Source organism: Alligator mississippiensis, chromosome 7 (genome assembly GCF_030867095.1).
Source record: "Alligator mississippiensis isolate rAllMis1 chromosome 7, rAllMis1, whole genome shotgun sequence".
Classification (NCBI taxonomy): domain Eukaryota; kingdom Metazoa; phylum Chordata; order Crocodylia; family Alligatoridae; genus Alligator; species Alligator mississippiensis.
The window spans coordinates 7,720,170-7,744,600 of NC_081830.1; the positions used below are offsets into that span (position 1 = coordinate 7,720,170).

Below are 24,431 nucleotides of genomic sequence, written 5' to 3' on the forward strand. Positions count from 1 at the left end.
TCCGCTCCACACCCCACCGCCCGGCCGTGTCCGTCTATCCCGCCCTCCCGCCATGCACCGTGTCCCGGCCCCCCTCCCCGCCCATCCCCGAAGCCCCCCGCCCCATTTCCCCCCCTCTCCCTACACCCCTGCTCCACCTAAGCGTCCTTTGTCCATTCATTCCCACGCCATGTCGATCTGTCTGTCCAGCTGTGTTTGCCCTTGCCTGTTTCTCTACTCTACCTGTCCCTCCCCATACCCCTCCGTCCGTACGTCTGTTCCCATCCATCCATCCATCCCCATAGCCCCCATCCATCCAGCCTAATGGGGCCGGGCGGGGGCTGCGGATTGGGAGAGAGGGGCACCGAGGGGGGGGGGCACTGTGCTGCGGGGGGGCTCTGACTCTGTGCCCCCCCCCTCCCCGTCAGGAGATTAACGAGCTAACTAGCTCCTAAACCGCTGTAATTAACGCCTGTTCCTTCAGCTGGGTTTAACTGGGGGGTGGGGGGCACGGCTCCGGGATGCGAGGCCACGCACCCAGGGGTCCCCCAGGTGCAGAGTGCGGGGAGAAGGGACCCAGGCGTCCGGGACGGCGCCCCCAGGGGACCCCGCAGCTCCAAAAGGCAGGCAGGGACCCTGGCGTCCGGGACCCACCCCTCGGGACACCCCACAGCTCTGGGGGCGATGGGGGGACCCAGGCGCCCGAAGCCCCCGGGATGCAGAGAGGGACCCAGGCGTCCGGGCAGGTGTCCTGCGGCTCCCCAGCTCCAAAGGGCCCAGGCGTCCGGGACCCACCCCGGGGGGCCCCGGCTCCAGGAGGGACCCAGGCGTCCAGGGGGCGGGGCCAGGGCCGGGAGGCGGGGCCTGCCAGCCCGGCGCGGGGGGAGGGGATGCGCAGCCGCCGCCGCCGCCGCCCAGCCCGGCCCGGCCCGGCATGTGGCTGCGGCCCCGCGGCTGCCATGGCCCGGCCGGCGGGGGACGTCGCCCGCGAGCTGCAAGGTACCGGGGCCCGGCCCCCGCCCCCCCCCAGCCCGGGACGTGGTACCTTCCACCGCCCCCAGCCCGGGACGTGGTACCTTCCAGCGCTCCCCCCCCCCCCGTCCCTCCCCGTCCCCTCCGGCCTGGACTTGGCACCTTCCACTGACCACTCGCCCCACTCCGGCCAGGACATGGGGTCCCTCTGCCCCCACTTCTGGGAACATGACAGGTGGATCCTGTCCATGGTACCCCCCACACCTGCTAATGGTACCTGCTGCCTCATCCCAGCCCCTGTCTCTGGTACCCCCCCAGCCCACCCCCAGCCTTGCTAATGGTACCTTCTGGACCCCCTCCCCTGGCCCCAAGCCCTGTTCATAATACCCCCAGGCCCCTCAGTGCTGCTCACGCTATTTCCAGACTCCCCCTGCCCTGTGCCAGACCCACCCAGCCCTGTACATAGTATGTTCCAATACCCCCTCCCCTGTCCCATAGACCCCTCCCCAGAGACCCTGCACACCCTCACCCCCGCCCTGCCCATGGTACCTCCAACCCCCTTAGGTCCTAGCTGGTATTCCCCTGACCCCCCCCCCAGCTCTGTCCATGGTACCTTCCAGACCCCCTCTCCAGCTCTGTCCATGGTACCGCAGAGACCCCTCCCACCTGTGGTATGTTCCAGGCCCTGTCCATATTACCCTCTGAAGACCCCCCCCCCCACACAAATCCTGTCCATGGTACTGCGCAGATGCCCCTCCCTCCCCCCCCCCCCCACCCACCCTTGTCTAGACAACTCCTGACCCCACCAGCCCCCCTCCATGGTACCTTCCAGCCCCCCCCCTCCGGACTTATCCATGGTACCCACCACCTTCCCCCATTCCCTGAGTTTTCTGGGAGGGAGGATGGGGGCTAAGAGCCCGGATGCCTGGGCTCTTTCCCCACTTGGGAAAGGCAGTGGGGTCTGGGCGTGGCTGGGAGCCTGGATGACTGGGTTCTCTTCTGGCTGTGGGAGGGCGCTGGGGAGAAAAAGTTGGAAGCCCAGAATCCTGAGTTCCTCCCTGGGCTCTAGGTGTGGGGTGAGGGTTGGTGGGGAGGGCAGAGAGGGGCCGGGTGCTGGGAGGCCTGGGCTGGGAGGGGAGTGGGGTTGGTGGGTTTGAACAGGGTGGGGCTAGGGGCCCAGACACCTGGGTTCCCTGCAGGCCAGTTGTGCCTCCCTTCCCCTCAAACCACCAGCCAGGCCCCACGGGGCCAGGGGAAGCAGCTGCCTGCTGAGCTGGGTTGCAACACAGGAAGTGTGGTCAGGCCTGGGTACAAACACACCAAGTTCAGACATCTGGGACAGACAGACAGACACCCACACCCCACCCACGGGTGTATGCATGCACATAGCCCGTGTGTCTGGGGGACAGGCACCCAGGGATCTGGGTCTCTCTCTGTCACACACACACACACACACACACACACACCCAGACATCTGGGTCTCTCATACATACACTCAGACACACACCTCAGCAGTCCCCTGCCCCTCCATGTGTCCATCTGTCCATACATCCCAGCAGCCCTCAGCCTCCCCATCTCTGCCCTGAGCACCCCCACTCCCACTAAGGACTGTCCCTGCAGCCATCGTCACTCCCCCATACCTGCCTGCCCCCACAGCCACTCCCCCACCCGCTTCCATGCACCTCCTACCCCTGCACCTATCTGTCTGGTGTGTCCCTCTACCCCCACCTTCCATCCATCCATCTGTCCATCTGGCTGTCCACGCCATCCTGGTGACCAACCAGTTTGGGGAACCGTCAGCAGCAGGGGGCTGAGGGTCAGGAGTGAGGGGCGCCAGCAGAGCTGGGGGCAGAGGGCAGCAGGTTATGGGAGGGAACCAGGTGGGCAGTTGCAGGATAGAGGTCCCATCCCCATGTTGGATGGAGCTTGGGGGGGTCCAGGGTGACACACCCCAGTTCTGACCCCCCTCTCCCCTTACAGAGAGCATCCGGAAGGTTCTGAACCGGCCCCAGATCCACCTCCTCGTCCGGGTCAAGGTGGAGACAAAGCCCAAGAAGCTAGAGGACCGAGTACTGGTGAGGGTGCTGTGGGCTGGGAGTGAGGGGCACCACCTGGATGGGGGGGCAGGGGGCTGCAGGGCAGGAGTAAGGGGCACCAGAAAGCCTGAGGGGCAGGGGGTCATGGGAGCTCCCAACCCCTTCCCTATGCACATTGACCAGGTGCATCTCATTCCTTCCATCCTCAGGTCCTCACTGCCTGGCGCATCTACCTGTTTGGGGTCAAGGTGCCTGCGAAGGTGAGTTGGGAACCAGGACAACACAGCACGTGCACAAGGAACCCAGGCATCTGGGAGACACACATGTACACACACATGCACAGGATCCAAATATCCAGTACACATGCACGCACACACATAACCCATGTGCCTGGGTGGCACATGCACACACATGCACACACAAACACACACACCACTCAGGTGTCCAGGAGACAGACACACACACACGTACCCCCTCACTCCTCTCTCCCCTGCCCCAGGTCGAGAGCTCCTTCAATGTCTTGGAAATTCGGACCATGAACAAACTCACCCCCAGTCAAGTAAGTGCCCCCTGTTGCCCCCCCACCCCCACCCCACAGCTCCCTCCTCTGCTGCCCCAAAATGTCCCCCTCCCTCAACATACCAGCAGGGGCTGTGGGTCAGGAGTGAAGACACAGAACATCTGGGACACCCATCCATCTCTGTAGAGATGCGTCCTGAACACCTGGGTTCTGTGCCCTCACTCACAACCCACAGCTCCCCCCTTCTGCTCCCCCCCCCCCCGCCACTGGAGTGACCCTCACTTACAAACCTCCAGGCCCCAGCCTTGCCGATGTCCCTCCTCCCTCTCCCCTCAAGGGCTGAACGAGGTGAGCAGTTAATGACCAGGGTGCCTTTGCGGGTGAGGTGACACCTCCAAGGTGGGAAGCACTGGATGCAAATCAGCTCAGCTCAGGCTGGGCTGCCTCCTCCCACCTCCTCCTGCCTCCTCCTCGCTGCAGAACTTCCCTCCCTCCCTGCTTCTGCTCATCCCCCCACAGCTCCACCCCTCCCTCCATCCTTTCACCCCCCATCCCTCTATCCACCCTCCCTCCATCGCTTCCCCCCGCTCGTCTGTCCTTCTGCCCTTCTCCACACATCTCATTCCACACACTGCTCCACTCATCCATCTGTCCATCCATCCCTACACACCTCACCCCTCTCTCCATTTCTCCATCTAGCTTCCATCCATCCTGCCCCCCATGCATTTCTACATTTTTCATCCATCCTTCCATCTGGCAATCCATCCTTTTATCTGGCAACATCCATCTCCATAGCCCCATCCCTCCACCCATAACTTTATCCATCTGTCCATCCACCCATCCCTCTCTATGCTCATCATTGCTCGTTCCACTATTCCACACATCCCATCCCTCTGTCTGTCTGTCCATCCACCCATCCATCCCTTTCTCCCTCTCTCACTCCCTCAGATCCTGTTTGACACAGAGAAATCCACCTACAACCTCACATTCCCAAGCCTGGACAGCGCCGACCACGTGACCCGCCACGTGAACTCTGCCCTTGCCAAGATCTTCCCCAGCTCTGCCTCGGGGTAAGCAGGGCCAGTGGGGGGCACCGTGCTGCAGGGGGTGGGGCATGCCTAGCATGGGACCTGGGTATCTGAGCCCCCAGCCCTTCTTCTGCAGGTGCCTACGGACCCCTGATACCCCCCGGGACACATCCCCCAACTCAGAGAGCTCCACCTCCACCAGCCACAGTGTCTGTGGTGAGCAGGGGAGGAGAGGGGAAGGGGATGGATGGGTGGATGGATGGAGCAATGGGGATGGATGGAGAGATGCCATGGACAGATGGATGGACAGGAGGCTGGATGGAGAGAGGGCACGCAGGGCATTGAGTCAGGAGCAGGTGGTTCTCTAGATATGGGGAGGCCTGCCCAGTGGGGTGGGGTGGGTCTCTGTAGGGAGGGGCTTCCCAGGACAGGGGTGGGGTCAAACACAACCTGTGTCCATCTGTCCACCCATCAGGGGGCTTCTCAGAGACCTACGCTGCCCTGTGTGACTACAACGGGCTGTGCTGCCGGGAGGAGGTGCAGTGGGTAGGTGGGGACAGGGGGTGTGGCTTGGGGAGGGGGCGAAGCATCCTGGGGCTGTGGAGGGGGCGGGGCAGAGGGGAGGGGGGAAGGACAGGTGAGGATTATTGGGCTGTCATTGGTTGAAGGGTGGGTGCAAGGAGAGGAGTGGAGACAGTGGGGTGGGGAAGGGGATAGGCCAGGGGAGGGGCCTGTGGGGGCCCACCCACTTGCCCATCTGGCCTCTCCCCCCAGGATGTGGACACCATCTACCATGCTGAGGACACGCGGGAGTTCAACCTGCTCGACTTCAGCCACTTGGAAAACCGGTGAGGGCCCCGTGGCCCTGGAGAGCCCCCATCAGGCCCCAGGCCCCCATGAGACACCCCCACATCCCCTGAGACCCTTCCAGGTCCCCTGGGACCCCCCAAAACACCTCTGGGGCCTCTAGGGTCCCATGTGACATGCCCCAAGGCCCCCTGAATTCCCCTTGGTCCTCTGGGATTCCTTTGAATCTCCAGTACCTCCCCCAGACCCCACAAGACCACCCTCAGACTCTCTAGGACCCCTTGAGACCCCCCTCAAGACCCTTTTGAGACCCTTCCAGGTCCCCCATACCCCCCAAGACCCTCCAGGTATTCCAGAGCCCCCCTGACACCCCCCTCGGACCCACAGGACCCCTTTCTGCCCTGCCCCGCTCCCTCCATCCCATATCTCCCTGGGAGGAAGGTCCCTCCAGCTCTGCCCACAGTGCTGGGAGGGGTGCTGGGGGGGTCAGTTCTGGGGATGCTGACTTCTTCCCCCCCACCCCCCACCAGGGACCTGGCTCTAATCGTGGCCGCACTGGCCTATAACCAGTGGTTCACCCGGCTGAGCTGCAGGGACCTGCGCCTGGTAAGTGCCCCCACAAGTGCCCCCTACCCCCTTTGCCCTTGACTGCTCCCCATAGCTGCCCCCAGCCCCCCACAACTGCCCCCATCCCCTGGGACTGCCCCCACCCCTCCAAATCATCCCCCAGCACCCCTGTGTTTGCCTCCATGGACCCCAAATTGCCCCAGCCGCCAGCAGAGGAGAGGAAGGGGCCGGGGGTTGCCCCCAGCTTCATCTGTCCATCTGCGCATCCATCTGCAGGGCTCAGAGGTGGCTGAGCAGGTGCTGCACACGGTCAGCAAGTCCCAGCACCTGGAGGAGCTGGCACTGGACAATGCAGGGTTAAAAACGTGAGTGACTCCCCCCCGCCACACACACACTGACCCCCAGCCCTGGGGAGGGGAGGTCCAGTTTTGGGGGGGACTGAGCCCAGACATCTGCCCCAAGGTGGGGGTTCAGGGCATCATGGAGCCCTGATTCAGCCCCAGGGGCCCTCAGCCCTATGGTGGGGGGCTGGAGGGCATTGGGTGGGTCTGGGTGACGCCCCGCCCCCACCTGCACAGGGACTTTGCTCTGAAGCTGGCAGCTGCGCTGGGCGACAACCCTGGCTCGGCCCTGCGTGGCCTTGACCTCTCCCGCAACCCTGTTGACGACAAAGGTGGGTCCCCTGCCTTCCCGGAGATGCCCAAGATTCCCGAGAACCTGCCAAGTCCCTACACCCCCCCGAACCCCCAGTCCACCCTGTCCACCTAGACCCCACCAACACTGTGGAGGGCCCCAGCCCATGAGGTCCCCAGGTTCCCCCTGGTCCTATGGACCCCTGAAATCCCTCCAAGACCCACTGAGACCCCCCAGCCCCCCAAGACCCTCCACAGCCCCAGAGACCCCCTGTGGGTTTCTAGAGACCCTCCAGCCCCAAGACCTCCAAGACCTCTCACTCTCCCCTGCCCCCCATCCCCTAAAACCACCCAGATCCTCCCCAAGCCCCCGCTAATCCCCAGGCTCCTAATACCCCTAGGCCCCCAGGGCCTCTCCCACAGTCCCCCAACCCCCAGGGCCCCCAGATGCCCCCAAGATTCCCCATCTGTGCCCCCAGCCCCCCAAGACCTCAGAACTCCCTCACAGTTCCCCCAAGACCTCCCCCAGGCCCTCTGCTCCTCCAGCCCCCCAGGGCTCCCTCAAGCCCCTCAGCCCTTAAAGAGCCCCCCTTGAGCACCCCCCAGGGTCCCACCTGAGACCCCCCCCACAGCCCCCAAGACCTCCCCCCAGCTCCCCAGGGCCCCAGCACCCTGGGATGCTCCTAGCCTCCCAAGACTTCCAATGCCTCCAAGATCTCCTGAAACAGTCCCCAAAAGCTCCCTTGGGTTCTGAGCCCCCTGCCCACCCAGAGCGCCCCTGCCCCCAAGTCTCTCCAGTCCCCTGAGACCCCCCTCAAAGCCCTTTGCAGCTCCTTCCAGCCTCCCAGGTGCGCGCCCCCCCCCCTCCAATTCAGGGACATACCAGGGGTTGGGCAGGAGGCGGTGACCCCCTGGTGCCCCCTAGCTCCCATGACCCCCTGCTGCTGCCCCCCAGGTCTCGGGGCACTGAGTCAGCAGTTCCTGTGCCTGCCTAAGGGGCTGCGGCTGCTCGGCCTGGCCCGGACAGGGGTCACACCCCGAGGTACCAGGGTCAGGGGAAGGTCTGGGGGCAGATGGCAGAGGAAGGGAAGAGGCCAAGCTGGGGACTGGGGCAGAGGGTGGAGGGTGGGGAATCACACAGGGGAGGGGCATAAAGGAAGTGGGTGGGGGAGGGGGCATGGCCTCTTAGGTGCCTGGGGGTGTGACCAGGTGATGACCCCACCCTCTTGCCCCCCCTTCCCCTCCCAGGCCTGACTGCCCTGTGCCAGCCCCTTGGGGCCAACCCGGCCTTCAGCAGCTCTTTGCAGCACCTTGACCTGAGCAAGAACCCGGGGCTGCTGGCAGGGCCGGAGGCCCATGTGAGTGTGGGTTGGGAGTGAAGGGCACCAGTAGGGCAGGGGACTGTGGGTTGGGAGTGAGGGGGCTGGAGCAGGACAGGGGCTGCAGGCTGGGAGTGAGGGGAACTGGGGAGCAGGGGATTGTGGATCAGGAGTCAGGGGCACCAGTGGGACTGGAACAGGACAGGGGCTGTGGGTTGGGAGTGAGGGGAACTGGGGGATGGGGCTGCAGGTCGGGAGTGAGGGGCACCAACAGGGCTATGGGGGTAGGGGCTGTGGGTCAGGATTGAGGGGCACCAGGAAGAAGCAGGGCAGGGACTGCAGGTTGGGAGTGAGGGATACCAGTAGGGTTGGGGGTGTGCAGGGGCTGTGGGTCGGAGTGAGGGGCAGTGGGAGGAAGGGGGCAAGGGGCTGTGGGTCAGGAGGAAGGGTCACCAGTGAGGCCAGGGCAGGGCAAGGACTGCAGGTCGGGAGGGAGGGTCCCAAAGGGGAAGTGCGTTGGGGCTGTGGATTGGAAGTGAGGGGCACCAGCAGAGCTGAGGAGTCCCTGTCCCTGCCATGTGTGCCCTTCTGCACCCCCCAGGGTTTATTCTCCTTCCTGGCTCAGCCCAATGGTCTCATTCACCTTGACCTGTCGGGCACTGACTGCGCGGTTGATGTGGTAAGTGGGGGGGAGGGATCCACCCCCAGCAGGGGGCCCCAGGGGCTGTGTGGGGCTCAGCCTGAGTGTCTCTGCCCCCCGCCAGCTCTTTGGGGCCCTTCTCCATGGCTGCTGCCCCCGGCTCAACTACCTCAACCTGGCTCGGAACAGCTTCTCCCACCGGTGAGTACTGGGACTCCCGGTGCCCCTCACCTTCGACTTGCAGCCCCCTGCCAGTGTCCCTCACTCCCGACCCTGCAGCCTATGGGGTCCCGGGTCAGGGGTGACATTGGGGTCCCTCCAGGAAAACCAAGGAGATGGTGATGCCACTGCGGCAGTTCTTCTCCAGCGCTTTTGCCCTCAATTACGTCAGCCTGGCCAGCGTGCGCCTGCCCCTGGAGGCATTGCGGTGAGTACACACATGTGTGAGGGTGTGTGCAAGTGTGTGTGCTTGTGCATGTGTAAGCAGATTCAGGGGCACAGGTATGTGTGAGGGTGCTGCTATCACAGACGTGTGTTATGTATGTGCAGAGGAATGTGAAGGAGCATGTGCAAATGTGCCAAGGCATGTGCGTGTGTGGTGTGTGCAAGCACATGCATGTGCGTGTGCATATGTGCAGAGACGTGCAAGTGTGTGTGGGGTGAGTGCAAGGGTATGAAGGAGTACGTGCAAGGGCATGTGTAAATATGTGCGGGGCTGTGTGTAAGCATATGCAAGTACATGTGGTGATGTGTACAAGCGCATGTAGAGGTGTATCCAAGTATGTGTGTGTGCAAGCGTGCATCGAGGGCATGTGGAAAGGCATGTGAATGCCTATGTGGAGGTGTGTCAAGCATGTGCAGGGCCATGTGCAAGAGGGTGTGACAGGGTGTGCCACTGTGTGAAGGAACATGTGCAAGATGTGCCATGGTGTGTGCAAGCTTGCATGAGGGCCCATGCAAACATGTGCGAAGGGTGTGCCCATGTGTGAGCAAGTGAGCAAGCACATGGAAGTGCATGCATTGGGAGTGATGGGATGTGAAAGCATGTATGAGAGCATGGGCACATGCAGATGTCTCTCTGCTGCCCCCTTGGCACGAGAAGGAGCCTTCCGCATGTGGGCGGGGCTGAGAAGGGAGGCAGGGACTGCCAGAGGCTCTGCTCCCATCTCCCTTTCTCCTCCCCACCCCACAGCTCCCTGCTCCAAGGGCTGGCGGCCAACACCCACCTGTGTGACATCCACCTGGACCTCAGTGGCTGTGAGGTGGGAGCAGAGCTGGGGTCATTGGATCCAGGGTTTGGGGGCAGGGCTTGAGAAAGGGGAGGGTCCTGGGGTTACTGGGGATGGGGTTTGGGGTGGAGGAGAGGCTTAGGGCATCGGGGTAGGGGAGTGGGCAATCAGGGGCAGGGCTGTGGAGGAGGGCAAGGGTCCCTAGTGCCCTCTAGCCTCCCATGCTCTCCCCTCACCCCCACAGCTGCGGGCACCGGGGGCACAGGCCCTGCAGGAGCTGCTGGGGGGCATCAGCGCTGTGGGCAGCCTCGACCTCTCTGACAATGGTAAGTCCTGTTGTCCCCGCTGACCCTGTCCCAACCCCAGGGGGCAGGGCCATGGGATGCCCTGCCCCCTGGCCATGCCCCCTGACCACATATCCCCGATTTTCCTTCTCTAGGCTTTGATGGAGACCTGTTGACTCTGGTGCCAGCCCTGGGCAGGAACAAGGCTATCAAGCATCTCTGGCTGGGCAAGAACTTTAATGTCAAGGCCCGGTGGGTGAGGCCCTGCCCCCTCCAGGGTCCATTGCCTGGGTGAAGGGATCTACGGTGACCCTTCACTACCTGTTGCTTGAGAGATGGGCTCTATGGTCACCCATCAGGACCCATTGTTTGGGTGATGGTAACCATGGCTACCCTGCAGCACCCATTGCCTGTGCAACAGGTTTTGTGGTCAACCTTTAGGACCCATTGCCTGGGTGACAGAATCCATGACAACCCTTGCCTGGGTGATAGACTCCATGGCAAATCTACAGGCCCTGTTGCTTGGGTGATGGAATCCATGGTGACCTTTGTAGATTTGTTGCCTGGGTACTGGACTCCACAGTCACCTATTGCTTGGGTGATACTCTCCATGGCAACCCTTCAGGGCCCATTGCTTGGGCAATGGGATCCATGGTCAACCTTCAGGACTCATTGCCAGGGTGATGGAATCCATGGTGATCCTTCAGAACCCAATGCCTAGGTGATACAGTCCATAGAGATCCCCATGGACCCCCTGGGGCGGGCAGAGACACTACAGTGATCCCTTAAGACTTACTGAATAGTCTCTGGTCTCCATGGCAACCATTCTAGCCCCATCCCCAGGTCACTGGCCCCCATGGTGTTCACCATGAACACTGAACCCCTGTGATAGTCTGTGCATGTCATGCCAACCAATCTGCACCCTTTAGCAGGGGGTTGGGTACCATGGAGATCAACTTAGACCCATAATAACCAAGCAAGACTCATAGGAGGGGCAGAAACCCCCTGGCAATCCATCCAGTCCCATTAGATAGCTGCTGGCATCCATGGCAACCCTCCTAGCTGTGCCAGATGGTTATGACCTCCATGGCAACCATGCTGAACCCATGAGAAGAGGTCATATGCCTAGATCAGCCCGATGGGCAGAAGCACTCATGGCAACCACTTGTTGGATGGGTGACTGGTGTCCTGGGGACCAGATCAGATGTCTGGTTGGGGGCTGAGGTGGGTTGGGTTGGGTTGGGTTGGGAGCTGGATTGGTGACCTCCATGGTGCCTAGGGCAGGGAGTTGGGGGATGGATCCCTGGCTCCCCCTCTTTATTAAGACCCCCTGGACTTGTCCCCTTCATGTCCCAAGGATGCTGGAGGAGATCCTTCATAAGATTGTGCAGATGATACAAGAAGAGGATTGTGTGAGTTTGCCCCCTCCCCTGTCCCCCAGAATTGTGATGTTTGTGCAGGTCGGGAGTGAGGGGCACCGGCAGGGTCAGGAAGGGCAGGGGGCTGCGGGTTGGAAGTAAGGGGCACTGGCAGGGCTTGGTGGGGATAGGGGGATGTGGGCTGGGACTGAGGGACACTGGCAGGTTGAGGGGACATGGGACAGTAGGTCAGGAGTGAGGTGCACCAGCAGGGCTGGGGCTGACCCCTCCCCACATCCACACTAGTCCCTACAGTCCCTCTCAGTGGCTGATTCCCGGCTGAAGTCCCGCACAACCATCCTCATCAATGCCTTGGGCAGTAACACATGCCTGCGCAAGGTGGATCTGAGTGGGAACAGCATGGAAGACCTGGGTGCCAAGATGCTCTCCAAGGCCCTGCAGATCAACAGCACCCTGCGGTGGGCTTCTGTCTGGGGTAGGGGGGGCAGGTGGGGAGGGGAGCAGTGTGGGAAGCCTTAAGGTGAGGGTGCCCTGGGATGGGGGCAGGGGGTGAATTGATGGGATGACTGGGGAGCGGGGGATCACCAGGGGAAAGTTTCTTTCTTACCCCGCTCAGCTATCCTCACCTTCACAGGAGCATTGCCTGGGACCGGAACAACACTACAGCCCTGGGTTTCCACGACATCGCTCGTGCCCTGGAGAAGTGAGTACTGAGGGGCTGGGTTGGGCACGTGGGGGTGAACAGGGTGGGCTGGATTGAGTTAGACATGGGGTGGGGAATTTATGTGGCTGGTTGAGCTGGGTTGAACTAGGTTGGGGGATTGGGTTGGGTTGGGTTAGAGGGGTCAGATTAGGGGTTGGGTTGGGGGTTTGGTGATTGTGGGGCCAGAGCTGCATTCTGGGCTGGGTTGGTTGGGAAGGCAGAGCTGGCTGATGGGGGTGGCTGATTGGACAGGCTTAAATCAGGTTAAACAACTCGAGTGAAGGTGGGGACAGAAGGGTAGTTCGGTTCATTTGGGTCATGCATTGGTTATGGCATAAACAGAGTCAATTGGATTTGGTAGACTTAAGTATGGAAGGGGTAGAGTTGGGGGTGGGTAGGGCGATGAATGGTTGATGAATGGGAGTGGAGCTGGTGATGGGTGAGGTGATGGACTGTTGATGGATGGGGTGTAGTTGGGTGGTGGGTGTGGTGTAGCTGGGTTGCTGGTGGGTTGCTGGATGAGTGTAGTTGGGTGGTAGGTGGAGTGGTAGATGGTTGATAGGGTGTAGGTGGGTGGTGGGTAGGGCTATGGGTGGTTGATGGATGGGAGTGTAGCTGGGTCATTGGTGGGGAGATAAGTGGTTGGATGGAGTGTAGTTGGGTGGTGGGTAGGGTGATGGATGTGGATGTAGCTGGGTTGCTGGTGGGGTGATGGATGAGTGTAGTTTGGGTGGTTTAGTAGATAGTTGATGGATAGGTTGTAGCTGGGTGGTAGGTAGGCTGATGGATGGGATGGGGTGTAGTTGGATGGTGGATGGCTAATGAAGGTGGTATAGCTGGGTAATGGATGGGGGTGTGGGTTGAGGGATGGATGGGGTGTAGCTGGGTGAGTTGACAGCTGGGATGCAGGTGGGTGAGTTGATGGATGGGTGATGAATGGGGGTGTCATCGGGTGATGGGTCAGGTGGTGGGTGGGGTGGTCGATGGTTGATAGACGGGAGTGTAGCCTCACTTTCCCTGCTTCCCTCCCAGCAACTATACCCTGAAGTTCATGTCCTTCCCCCTGAGTGACATCACGGCTGCCTACCGCAACACCCCTGAGAGGACGGATGAAGTGTGGCAGAAGGTAGGTGCTGGGGCTTGGGTCAAGGCCCAGCTCCCCCTGGAGGCGAGGGGTGGTATCTTTCCCTCCCCACCATCTTTTCTCTTCTCCTGCCACCTCCAGATCCAGTGGTGTCTTCTCCGAAACGGGCACTGCCAGAAGTTCTCACAGGAGCAGGCCTTTCGGCTACAGCAAGGAATCGTTACCAGCAGCGCCGAGCAAGTAAACGTTCCCAGCGCTCCCAGCCCTCCCCCCCCACCAAAAAAAAACAAACAGAAGTGTCAGTAAAAAAGTTGGATCATAAAAACAGTTGTCATTAAAAAAAAAAGGCTTTTTCTAGTCCCAGGGTGGGGGCCTTTCCCCACCAGGGCACCAGTTCCTATCCAGTCCCAGGAGAGCAGATGGTCATTTCCTCCTAGGGGCACCAGTTACCTTATGGACCTAGGGCAGGGTTTGGGGTGGGGTGGGGTCTTTCCCCACCAGGGGGTACTAGTTCCCAATCAGTCCACCCTAGAACAGGCATAGGTGGGCTCAGGAAGGTAGGAGATGGGGCAGAGGCCTCTCATCAGAAGGGGGTGCTGGCCACAAAGCAGAGCATGGAACATAATGGGGCGGGGCAGGGGTATTTCATCAGTGGGAGACAGTGGGTGGGTAGGACTTAGAGGGTGGGACAAGTGAGGGGTCTTACTCCTCCATGAGTTGCCAGTCTCAACCCAGCCTCAGGATGGGGTGCAGGCAGGTTCAGGGTAACAAGGCAATGCACCAATGGGAGAGAGTGGGTGGTGCTTGGAGATGTAGGGAGGCAGGAAAAGGAGGGGGATTTGTCCCCCCCTACAGGGGGCACCAGTCCCAATTCAGGGTTAGAGCAGGGTAAGAGGCTGAGCAGGGGCGTGGGGGGTTGGTGCTGACACTGCTGTGCCCCAGCAGATGCTGAGCCGGCTGTGTGTGCGGGTGCAGGAGGAGGCGCGGGCTCTGCGGGGCTGCCCAGCCCAGGCCATCCAGGATGAGGTGCAGCAGGCCCGGGAGCTCGTCAAGGAAGCCAAGAACTCACGGGCGGTGAGATGGCCCTACTCCCGCCCCACTCTGCCCCCTCCCTGGCCAGCACCGCTCCCTCTGCCACCCCACCAAATTCTATCTACCTCCCTCTTCATCTTATCCTGCTCCCTTACTGAAAAAGCATCAGTAAAAAAGTTGGGGTGTCAGTAAAAAAAAAAAAAGGTTTACCAGTTAAAAAAAGAACAAAACACACACAAAAAATGCTTGAGTTGGCAACCCTGGGACCTAGCCCCCATCGGGGCCCAGGGTATGTGGGGGAGGTGGTTCTCCCCCTCCAGGGGCCTCCAGTTCCCAACCAGCCAGCCCCAGGGCAGAGCACAGGTGGCCTCAAGGTTGTCAGGGGCAGGGGTGGGGCCTCTCTCTGCTAGGGGGTGCTGGCCCCAAGGTGGAGCATAGGATATATGGGGTGTGGCAGGGGCCTTACTAATGGGAAAGAGTGGGTGGGGCTGGGGGCAGGACCACATGGGGGCTTTCCCTGTCCTGTGTATCTTATGCATCCATCCATCCATGCAATGTCCCTCCAGATGTTCCCCACATCTGGTTCCACTGTCGCCACTTCATCTGGTTGCCATGGGACACAGTCCCCCTGCCCCCACTAGCTGTGACCCACATCTGGAAACCACTGCCTCTGGATTCCCCTGAGGTCCCAGTTACCTCCTCCATTGGACTCGCCCCTTATACATCTCCCACTAGCCCTCACAGCTGCCCCATTCTTCCCCCTCCCCAGCTTTTCCCCAGTCTCTATGAGTTGGGGCACATCCTGGCCAGTGATGGGCCAGTCCGGCATCGTCTTGAGGCTGTGGCCAATGAAGTGGCCAAGGCCGTGGACAAGGAGCTGCAGGTGAGCAGGGCAGGGCTCTAGGGTTTCCACAGGGGTTGGCAAATCAGTATAGGAGCTCCCCAAGGCTCAGGGTTTTGGGGGGTTGATTTTTGGGGGGTTGTTTGGAGGAATCCCAGGACTTGCAGGGAAATGGCTGAGGACTCAGTCTGGGGGGATGTCTGGGGTGATGGGAGGGGGGCTGGGTCCCACTGGAGGTCCCCTCAGGAGCCCCACACCTGTCCATCCACTAACCTCCAATCCACCAGGTATTTAGCCAACCATGTACCCAGCCATGGTCTACCCATCATCTCCCCCACAACCATGAAACCATGTATAGAACATCATCCATCTATCCAATGTACCACTCCATTCATCTCTCCATCCATCTGTCCATCTAACATACCTATCCATCCATCCGTCTGTCCGTCCATCTGTCCATCCGTCCAGTGTACCTCTCTATCCGTCCATCCATCCATTCATCCATCTGTCCATTCATTCAGTATACCTCTCCATCTATCCTGCCATCAGGGCCTACATCCCTCAGGGCTCACGAGAGGGACCGAGTAGGGGCTCCCTGGGGGTGGCTCTGTGCCCTTGGGGTTTCTCTCAGCCCCAGGTCCCCCCATCCCCTTTCCCCCTCCCTCGCAGGTGATCCTGGAGTCCATGGTGACGCTGACACAGGAGCTGTGTCCCCGAGCTGTGCAGGCAGCTGAGGGCCACAACAAGATGTTGGGGGCAGTATCAGAGCGGGTCACTGTCCCCCGCAACTTTGTCCGGGGAGCCCTGCTGGAGCAGGCTGGGCAGGACATCCAGAACAAGCTCAAGTGAGCAGGGAGGATGGGGGTGGAGCTGTGGGAGGAGGGGGATGGCCTAGATGGTGGTGGGCACTGGATGGGGTATGGCCCAGTTTCTGACTCTCATTCCCACCTCATCCACCCCCAGTGAGGTTAAGCTGTCGGTGGTGACCTACCTCACCAACTCAGTGGTGGAGGAGATTCTCCAGGAGCTCTATAGTGTCCACAAGAGCCTGGTAAGCCCCCCAACCCTGACCCCACCTCCATGGTCCTGCTATGGGACCTGTCCCCTGGCTCCTCACCCCTAAATCACCATCCCATTCTCCCAGCCCCAGCATCCTCTCCACCCTTTTCCCTAATTTTCTGCCACTCACAATGGGCTCTCTGCCCCCTTCTCCCAGGCCCAGCACTTGGCTTACCTCCGACAGCTCTCCACAGAGCAGGACAGCTCTGGGGGGGACCTCCAAGACCAGCTTCCCCGGAGCCGACTCCGAGACCAGGAGGAGACCACAGATGACGAGATGGGGACTGCAATTGTAAGAGGCGGGGGAATCTTGCATTGGATGGGTGTGGCATGGCCCAGCCCCATCCCTAAACCCCTCAGGGGGCAGGGAGGGGGTGGCCTGGTATGACCACACCTGGGTCACACACCTTGCTATTCCCCTAGGACACCATCGCCATCAAGAGGCAGAAGCATTGCAGGAAAATCCGACCTGCCTCAGCCTTCATCAGTGAGTGATGGCAGGAAGCCAAAACCTCCTCCTCTTCCTCCCTTCATCCATCTGAAGACACCTCCACCTGTCCTGCTTCATAGCCACATGTCCATCTGTTCTTCCATCCACCTGTCACTCCATCCACCCAATGTACTTTTCCATCTGTCCATCTATCCACCCACCCACCCTCCCATCTTTCCCCATCTCAACCACCTTCCAGGTATCCATGATCCATCCATCCATTAACCACTGCTCCAGTCCCTCTACATATCCTTCCAATCCCATACAAACCTCCTCCATCCATCATATAACCCTACCACCATCCATATATCTTGGATGAATCTATTGATACACCTCTCCATCTATCTATCCATCCACCCACCACCACACCTTGCCATACCTTTTTCCAACCATCCACCTATCCATTTATGTGGCCGCCGCCCACCCAGTGGGAAACTACTCCTCTGCCCATCCATCCATCCATCCATCCATCCATCCATCCATCCATCCATCCATCCATCCAGTGTACCTTTCCATCCATCCATCCTGCTATCCATCCACCACTACACCTTGCCATCCCTTTTTTCAACCATCCACCTATCCATTCATGCGTCTATCACCCACCCAGCTAGAAACCACTCCTCTGTCCGTCTACATCATCCATCCATCCATCCATCCCCGTAGCCCCCACTGATTCACCCATCCCCATCACCCCATCCATCCTTCCATCCATCCACTCACTTCTCTCCCCCGCCCCCCTTCCCCTGCAGGCAGCACAGACCCAGAAGCCGAGACCCCTGCACCCTCGGGCCCTGACTCGCCACCAGGTCGGCCCTCGTCCTCGGCCAGCAGCAGCCAGTACTCACGGTCCCGCAGTACCTCCTTTGAGGTCCTGGCAGACCTCCCCACTGAGGGCACCCGGCTGGAGCATCGCACCCGGGGGCGCCCCCGGCCCCCCCGCAGTGCCCCCCCAGCCCCCCGGCACAACCACGTGAGTCTTGGGCTCGGCCTAGGAACACCTAGCAAGTCTTGTCCCTGGGCACCGCTAGCTGCATGATCTTGTTTTTTTCTGTGTTTACTCCTCCATTCCAGCATTTTTTCATTCACTTTCCTTTTCCATTCACTCATTTTCCTGTTCCCTCAGCGCATTCATTTCTTATATTGGTTTTCTCTCTTTCCTTCCATTTGTTCTTTTTCTCATTCATTTTTCCCTCTCTTCCTCCATTCATTTTGTTATTCATCTGTTTCTCTTTTTCTCCATTCAATCATTCATTCATTCACTTCCTGGTTCATTCATTCCTTTTCTCCTTCATTTCTTTTTCTTTTCTTCTTGTTTCTTTCTTAGTTTTTTTCTTCCATTCATCCATTTCCCCCACTTTTCTTCCCTTTATTCATTCTTTCATTATTTATTCCTTTACTTTTCCATTTCATCATTTTTTTATTAATTTTTCTTTTCCAGTTATTCATTTTTCCTTTTTCCCTTGGTGCATTCATTTCTTTCATTGGTTTTCCTTCTTTTCCTCCATTTGTTCATTTTCTCAGTAATTGTTCCTTTTTTCCCATTCATTCATTTTCCCATTCATTTCTCTTTTTCTCCATTCATTCACTTGTTCACTTCTTGGTTCATTCTTCCCTTTTGTTCTTGATCTGTTCTTTTTTTCTCCTTGTTTCTCGCTTTACTTCCTTCAGTTTCTTCATTTTTCCCTCTTTTCTTCCCTTCATTCATTCGTTTAGTCTTTCCCTTACTTTGTTCAGTCATTTTTTCATACTTTTATTCTTCATTCATTTTCCTTATTTCTACAGTTCATTCATTTCTTTCATTGGTTTTCCCTCTTTTTCTCTAATTGTTCATTTTCCCATTCACTTATTTCACTTTTTTTCCATTCCTTCATTCATTCACACATTCACTTCCTGGTTCGCTCATTCCTTTTTCTCTTCAATTTCTTCTATTCTCCTTGTTTCTCTCTTTGTTCCCTTCCTCCACTCATTCATTTTCCTCCTTTTCTTCCCTTCATTCTTCCTGTCATTCTGCCTTCCTTTACTCCATTCAGTCATTTCTTCTTCATTTTTCTGTTTCTCCATTCATTTGTTCATTCATTCATGTTTTTCCTTTATTCTTCTGTTCATTCTCTTTTTTTGTTATTTTTCCTCGGGATGTTCATTTTTTAGCTTGGTTTTTCCCTCTTTCCCTCCCTTCATTCTTTTCCCGTTCGTTTCTCTTTTTCTCCATTCATTCACTCATTTCTTCCTGATTCATTCATTCCATTATTTTGTTTCTCGCTTTTTTCTTCCATTCATTCATTTTTGTTCTTTCTTCCTTTACTCTGTTCAGTCATTTTCTTTCATTTTTCCTTCCTTCCTTCCCTTTTCCTCATTTCATTCATTGTTTCCCCTCTTGTCCTCCCCTCATGTATTTCTCTCTTTCACCGTTCACTTTTTCCCTATTCACTCTTTCCCTCATTCACTTCCTGGTTCATTCATTCCTTTTCTGCTTGATTTCTTCTTCCTTTCTCTTTGTTCCTCTCTTCATCCCTTTCCTCTGTTTGTTCATTCCCTCCTCTTCTTCCCTGCATTCATTCTTTTGTTCTGTTTTCCTTTGTTCTGTCCAGTCATTTATCCTCATTCATTTCCTCCTCCTTCACTCATTTGTTTATTTTTCCTCTTCCCTTTGTTCATTTGTTTCATTCCTCCTTTTCTCCCTTTGTGTCTGTTTCCTCCTTTTCTCATTCATTTTCCCTGCCATTTGTGATTTTTTTTTGCCTCTTTTCATTCATTCTCTCATTTTCTTTCTTTTCTCCTGTCTCCAATGGTTTTCTCATCCATTTTTCCTAGCTTCCATTAGTTTGTTTTTCCTTTTTCCTCCCTTTCTTCGCTCCGTCTTTCTTTTTCCCTTTTCTCCTCTATTCATTCATTTCCTCATTCTTTTCTCTCTGTTCATTCTTTTCCTTATTTTATGTTTTCCTTCTTTTCCTCCTTTCATACCTCTTCTCATTCATTGGTTTATTTTTCTCCTTCCTTCCTTCTCTCTTTTTGTTAGGGAATGGGCCATCTTTAAAGCTGGAAGACCTCCCAAACAGGAAGACCTGCTTCCTGCAGAAGGAACTTCCTGTGTAGCCTGGGGAAAGGGGAGGAGCCATCCTAAATGTGGGAGGGGCCAAATGGTCTGGGTCACCATAGGAGGAAGTCCTAGTCACTGGGCTCTTGACTTCCTGTTTCCCCCTCAAAAAGAGGGAGGAGTCATCTTCAATGTGGGAGGGTCCTGAAACAATAGACCCTCCAAAGAAGGAAGTCCCAGCAGCCAGACAGGCCAGACTTTCTGTTTTGCCAGGAGGGTGGGGGAGGAATCTATCTTAAAGTGACAGAAGCCCATTCTCCTCCCCTGTCCCTCCACCTTTTCTCCATAGGCTCGGACACCTGGGACCCCGGAGCCCCAGCAGCAGGAGAATGGGGCGGCACCACGGCTGGATGAGGGCCTAGAGGAGTTCTTCGGCAGGCGGGTCCTGGTGGACAATGCCAGGTGGGATGCTGGTGGTGTGGGAGGGGCACGATCTGCCCCTCCAAGCTTTTCTGATGCCTCAGTCTCCCCCACAGCTTCCCCCGGCCCCCACGGGGCTGTGGGCTTCGACCAGGCCCCTCCGACCCCTTGCCCCCTGTGCACAAGAAGAGGAGGAAAGGCTTCTTCCATTTCCGCCGGCACCGGAGCCTCAAAGGGGAACGAGATGTCGAGGAGCCGCCCCCACCCAGCCCGCCTGGCCCCCTGCTTATGGGCCCCAGGGACCCCCAGGCCCCAGCTGGCCTGGAGGAGGAAGAGCTGGAGGCCTGGGGGCTGGCCATGCCCCTGCCAGGCATGGGGAGTGGGCCAGTGAAAGGGCTGCCCCAGCGGGGGAGGCAGGTAAGGGGCGGGGCCAGGGGGGCGCTGGGGGCTAAGGGGTGGGGCTTGACAGCTGCATCTCCACAGGGTCTCCATGGTGACCGGGCGCCTGTCCCTGAGAGGGTGGAGCCACTGCAGCCCCTCCGCGTGCAGGGCATTGCACTGCCTGGGATGGGGCGGAGCAAGGGGTGGAGCCTGGATGGGAAGAGAGAGGTAAGGAGGGGGGTTGGGCTGGGGCAGAGGCCATACCCACTCCCACCCCACTAGGTGTGGTGCCAAGAGGCAGTGATGGCGGGGCCCGTGCCCATAGGCCACACCACCTCCCCCTTGTGGCATATAGGTGAGTGAGGGGTGCGTCTATGGGTGGGGCTTAGGGTAAAGGCCACACCCACTTTCATGGCCTGCCACATGGGGCCTGACAGCAGAGGCCACGCCTCCTTTGACCCTTGGCCACCCCTAGGGGGCAGAGCTGGAGCGTGGGGGCAGCCTGCGGGAGCGCCGCCGCTTGTCGGATGACTCAGGTGAGGCCCTGCCCCCAAGACCCACCTCCCTGCTTCGCCCCATCCCCTCCACCCTCTGACTCCTCCCCCCCTCTGTCCCCGCCCCCCAGGGCAAGGCGGCTGGAAGCCCACCCCACCCCCACAGAGCTCCAAGCCCAGCTTTGCTGCCATGCGCCGGGCCGAGGCCAGCTGGGACATCGGTAAGGCTGCGAGCTTCCCCCAGCAGTGTCCCCAGGGCTGCGAGCTTCCCCCAGCAGTGTCCCCAGGGCTGCAAGCTTCCCCCAGCAGCGCCCCCTGGGCTGCAAGCTTCTCCAGCGGTACCTCCTGGGCTGCGAGCTTCCCCTAACAGTGCCCCTCAGGCCTATGAGCTTCACCCAGCAGCACTCCCAGGGCTATGAGCTTCCCCCCAGCAGTGCCTCTAAGCTCCAGACCTGATTCCTCCTCCCACCTCCCCCCACCACCCCTCAGCGGAGGAGAGCGTCTTCCGGGACAGCGAGCAGACAGACGTGCTCCCTCTGGTCACGGTGAAGAGCGAGGAGTGGGTCATGGACTCTGCCCTGGGCTCTGAGAGGACCCCACAGCTTGCCCCAGCAAAGGTGAGAGGAACTGGAAGCAAGGGAAGGTCCGGGGGGAAAGGCAGGCGGCAAGAGCTGCAAGCCTCCCCCCAGCAGTACCCCTGGCTGAGAGTTGGGGCTGTAATGCCTGACCCCTTCCCCCCTCCTCCCCCACCCCACAGAAGCCAGTGGCTGTGCCCCGGAGCTGGACCCCCCCTAGCCAGCCCGGACGGAGCCGCAGCAGTGAGGAGGGGGGGGCGGCCGGCGAGACCCCTGAGGACCCCCAGGCACCCCTCCCTGGTATGTGCCCCCGCCTGGAGGAACCGGACCCAGAAGGTACTTTGGGAGGTGGGGGAGACCAGGGGCTGCAAGTTTCCCCCAGCAGTGCCCTGGGGCGGGAGGGAGCAAGGGGTCCATCACTTTCTCTCCCATTGCAGGGGAACCTGAGGGGGGCCGCCGGGCCGCCCCCACCAAGCCCAAGAGGACACGCCGGGCGCAGTCATGTGACAAGCTGGAGTCTGACCGGGATCTGGGCCTGGGAGGTGAGACTGCCCACCCCCGCTCCTGGGGGCTGCAAGCTTCCCCCAGCAGTGCCCTGGTGGGGGTGAGGAGCAGGGGCTTCAAGCTTTCTTCAGCAATGCCCTCAGTGGGGAGGCAGGGCAGGGGCTGCAAGCTTCCCCCAGTTGTGCTTTGTGGGGGTTGTGCAGGGACTGTGAGCTTCCTCCACCAGTGCCCTGGGGGGAGGGCAGGGGCTGTGAGCTTCCTCCACCAGTGTCCTCAGTGTGGGGGTAGGGGCTGTAAGCTTCACCCAGCAGTGCCCTGGAGGAGCAGGGGCCTCAAGCTTCCCCTGACAGTGTCCCCAGGGTGGGGGGGAAGGAGCTGCAAGCTTCCCTTAGCAGTGTGTTGAACCACCCTGCTTCTTTCTATCCTCCTAGGTGCCGCTCTGCCTCCCCCGCCCCCGCCCCCGCCTCCGGAGCGCAGCGTCCCCCCGCGCCGGCCCCGGCCCCCCCTGGCCCAGCCCTTCCTTGCAGTGGGAACCCAGGAGTCCGGGCCGGACTGATGAACCCCCCCACCCCGCATCACCCAAAGACATGGCCCCAGACATGGGACATCCTAGTGTGGGGGGCAGGGCCCCGCCCCCCTCAGGAGCCCTGCCTCCTTCCTCGGAAAGGCCAGGCCCCCTTCATTGGTGGTGAGGTCCCCTGCATTTCCCTGGGGAGGTGGGGTCCCCTCTACCCCAGCACCCCCCCCCCGCCTGCTCTTGCCCCCCTGTCCTGGCTTGTACAGCGTGGAGAGAAATAAATTATATATGAGACTGGAGCGTGTGTGCCTCATTGACCCCCGGGGCACCAGGGCCCAGATCTGTCCCCCTGGGGTAATAGAACAGGGATCTGCCCCCCTCAGGGGCGAGAAAGCCTGGATCTGCCCTCAGGGGCTAGGTTACATAGCTGCACTCCCTGGGCAACAGAGCCAGGATCTGTTCTGTTTCCCCCCCCCTCCCCTGGGGCACCAATGCTTGGATCTGCCCCCCAGGGGTAATATAACTGGGATCTTCCCCTGGTGGGGGAAACAGAGCCCCAATCACGCCCCACCCCTCTTGGAATTTGCCCATCCCAGGGTGACTCCTGCTCCAGCCTGGGGGCAGTATATAGCTGGAATCTGTCCCCCAGGGTTAAGAGACGGAATCTGCCCTTCCCTGGGGCAACAGAGCTGGGATCTCTCCCCCACTCCGGGGCAACAGTGCCTGCTCTGGCGCAGAGAATGCATCGTGTGTGCCAGGAGCAGCCACTGGGGGGCAGCAGAGATACGGACATGGCAACACACACACACACACACACCACACCACACCACACCACACCACACCCCATGTTGTGTATGGCTGTGCTCCCATTGCAAGTCCTGCTGTGCCTGGTCCTGTTGGGTATGTTCATGTTGTGTACGACATGTTTGTGTGGTGTCACAGCCCTGCGTTTTGTATCTGTTGTGGCAATTGTGTTGTATGGCCAGGTAGCAAGCTGTGGGGGGTGTATCAGTTGTGCATGGTGTATGTTGTGTGTCTGCTGTCATTTGTGTAGCTGTGGGGGAGGGGGGAAGGGGTGTCCCTGTTGTAGCTCTCTGCAGTGTTGTGTGTGGGTTTCTCTGCTGTTGTGTGTCCCTGCTAGAATATATGCCTCTGCCATTGTTTGGTGTGTGTCTGCAGGGCGCTGTGTCCCAGTTGTATATCTTAGCTGTGTGCTCCTATTCAGGGCGGGGGGTGTGCTGTAGGATGTGTGGTGTGTGCCCGCTGTTGTGTGTTGTGTGCCCAAGCTGTGTATGTGTGTGTGTGTGGGGGGGGGTGTCCCAGCTGTAGTATTGTGTGCTTCTCAGTTGTACTGTGTGGGGTGTGTCCCAGCTGTATGGTGTGTGTGTGTCCCCGTTGTAAGGCAGCAGGGGGGTGCATACTGTCACGTGGCTGTGGCAGATGTGTGGTATTTTGTCAGGTGCGCGTGCACATGCGTGTGTGTATGTGTGTATGCATATGCATGTTGTGTACTGTGTGCTTGTGTGTCATTGCAGGGGGTGTCACATTCCTGAGTTGTATATCTGTTGTGGTAGTTGTGTTGTGGGGCCTCTGCTGCTTTATTGTGTGGCCTAGGTGTATGTCCCTGCAGTGAGTGCTGTGTCCCAGTTGTATGGTGTGTATATGTGCTTCTTGTAAGGTGGGGATGTCCCAGCTGTGTCCCTGATATACTGTGTGCCCAGTTGTGTGTGTCCAAGTTGTGTGTCACTATTGTTCTGTGTGTGTGTCCCTACTGTTGGTTGTGTACCAGTTGTGTCTGGCAAGATCTGTCTCAGTTACATGTACTTGCTGTGTGTTGTGTGTCTCAGCTGAGGGGTATGTGTGTGTTGCTGCAGTGTGTCCAAGTTGTGAGGTGTGCGATGTGTC

At 59.0% G+C, this 24,431-nt stretch overlaps 1 protein-coding gene across 1 annotated transcript; it reads left to right on the forward strand.

The window, feature by feature from the left end:
* Positions 1-889: 889 nt before the first annotated feature.
* CARMIL3 (capping protein regulator and myosin 1 linker 3) lies at positions 890-22,820 on the forward strand. Its single transcript, XM_059730458.1, has 40 exons — positions 890-978; positions 2,932-3,026; positions 3,197-3,247; positions 3,487-3,546; positions 4,456-4,577; positions 4,672-4,751; positions 5,011-5,081; positions 5,310-5,383; positions 5,873-5,948; positions 6,186-6,274; positions 6,488-6,582; positions 7,497-7,583; positions 7,790-7,899; positions 8,462-8,539; positions 8,625-8,701; positions 8,823-8,927; positions 9,693-9,762; positions 9,974-10,055; positions 10,169-10,265; positions 11,371-11,425; positions 11,678-11,850; positions 12,027-12,095; positions 13,128-13,221; positions 13,321-13,419; positions 14,125-14,253; positions 14,981-15,094; positions 15,722-15,897; positions 16,016-16,103; positions 16,269-16,403; positions 16,535-16,598; positions 17,351-17,571; positions 19,985-20,097; positions 20,172-20,472; positions 20,539-20,664; positions 20,912-20,972; positions 21,062-21,151; positions 21,420-21,547; positions 21,688-21,841; positions 21,943-22,047; positions 22,441-22,820. The coding sequence occupies exons 1-40, from the start codon at positions 939-941 to the stop codon at positions 22,563-22,565; spliced, it is 4,179 nt and encodes a 1,392-aa protein (XP_059586441.1). The 5' UTR covers positions 890-938; the 3' UTR covers positions 22,566-22,820.
* Positions 22,821-24,431: the final 1,611 nt, after the last annotated feature.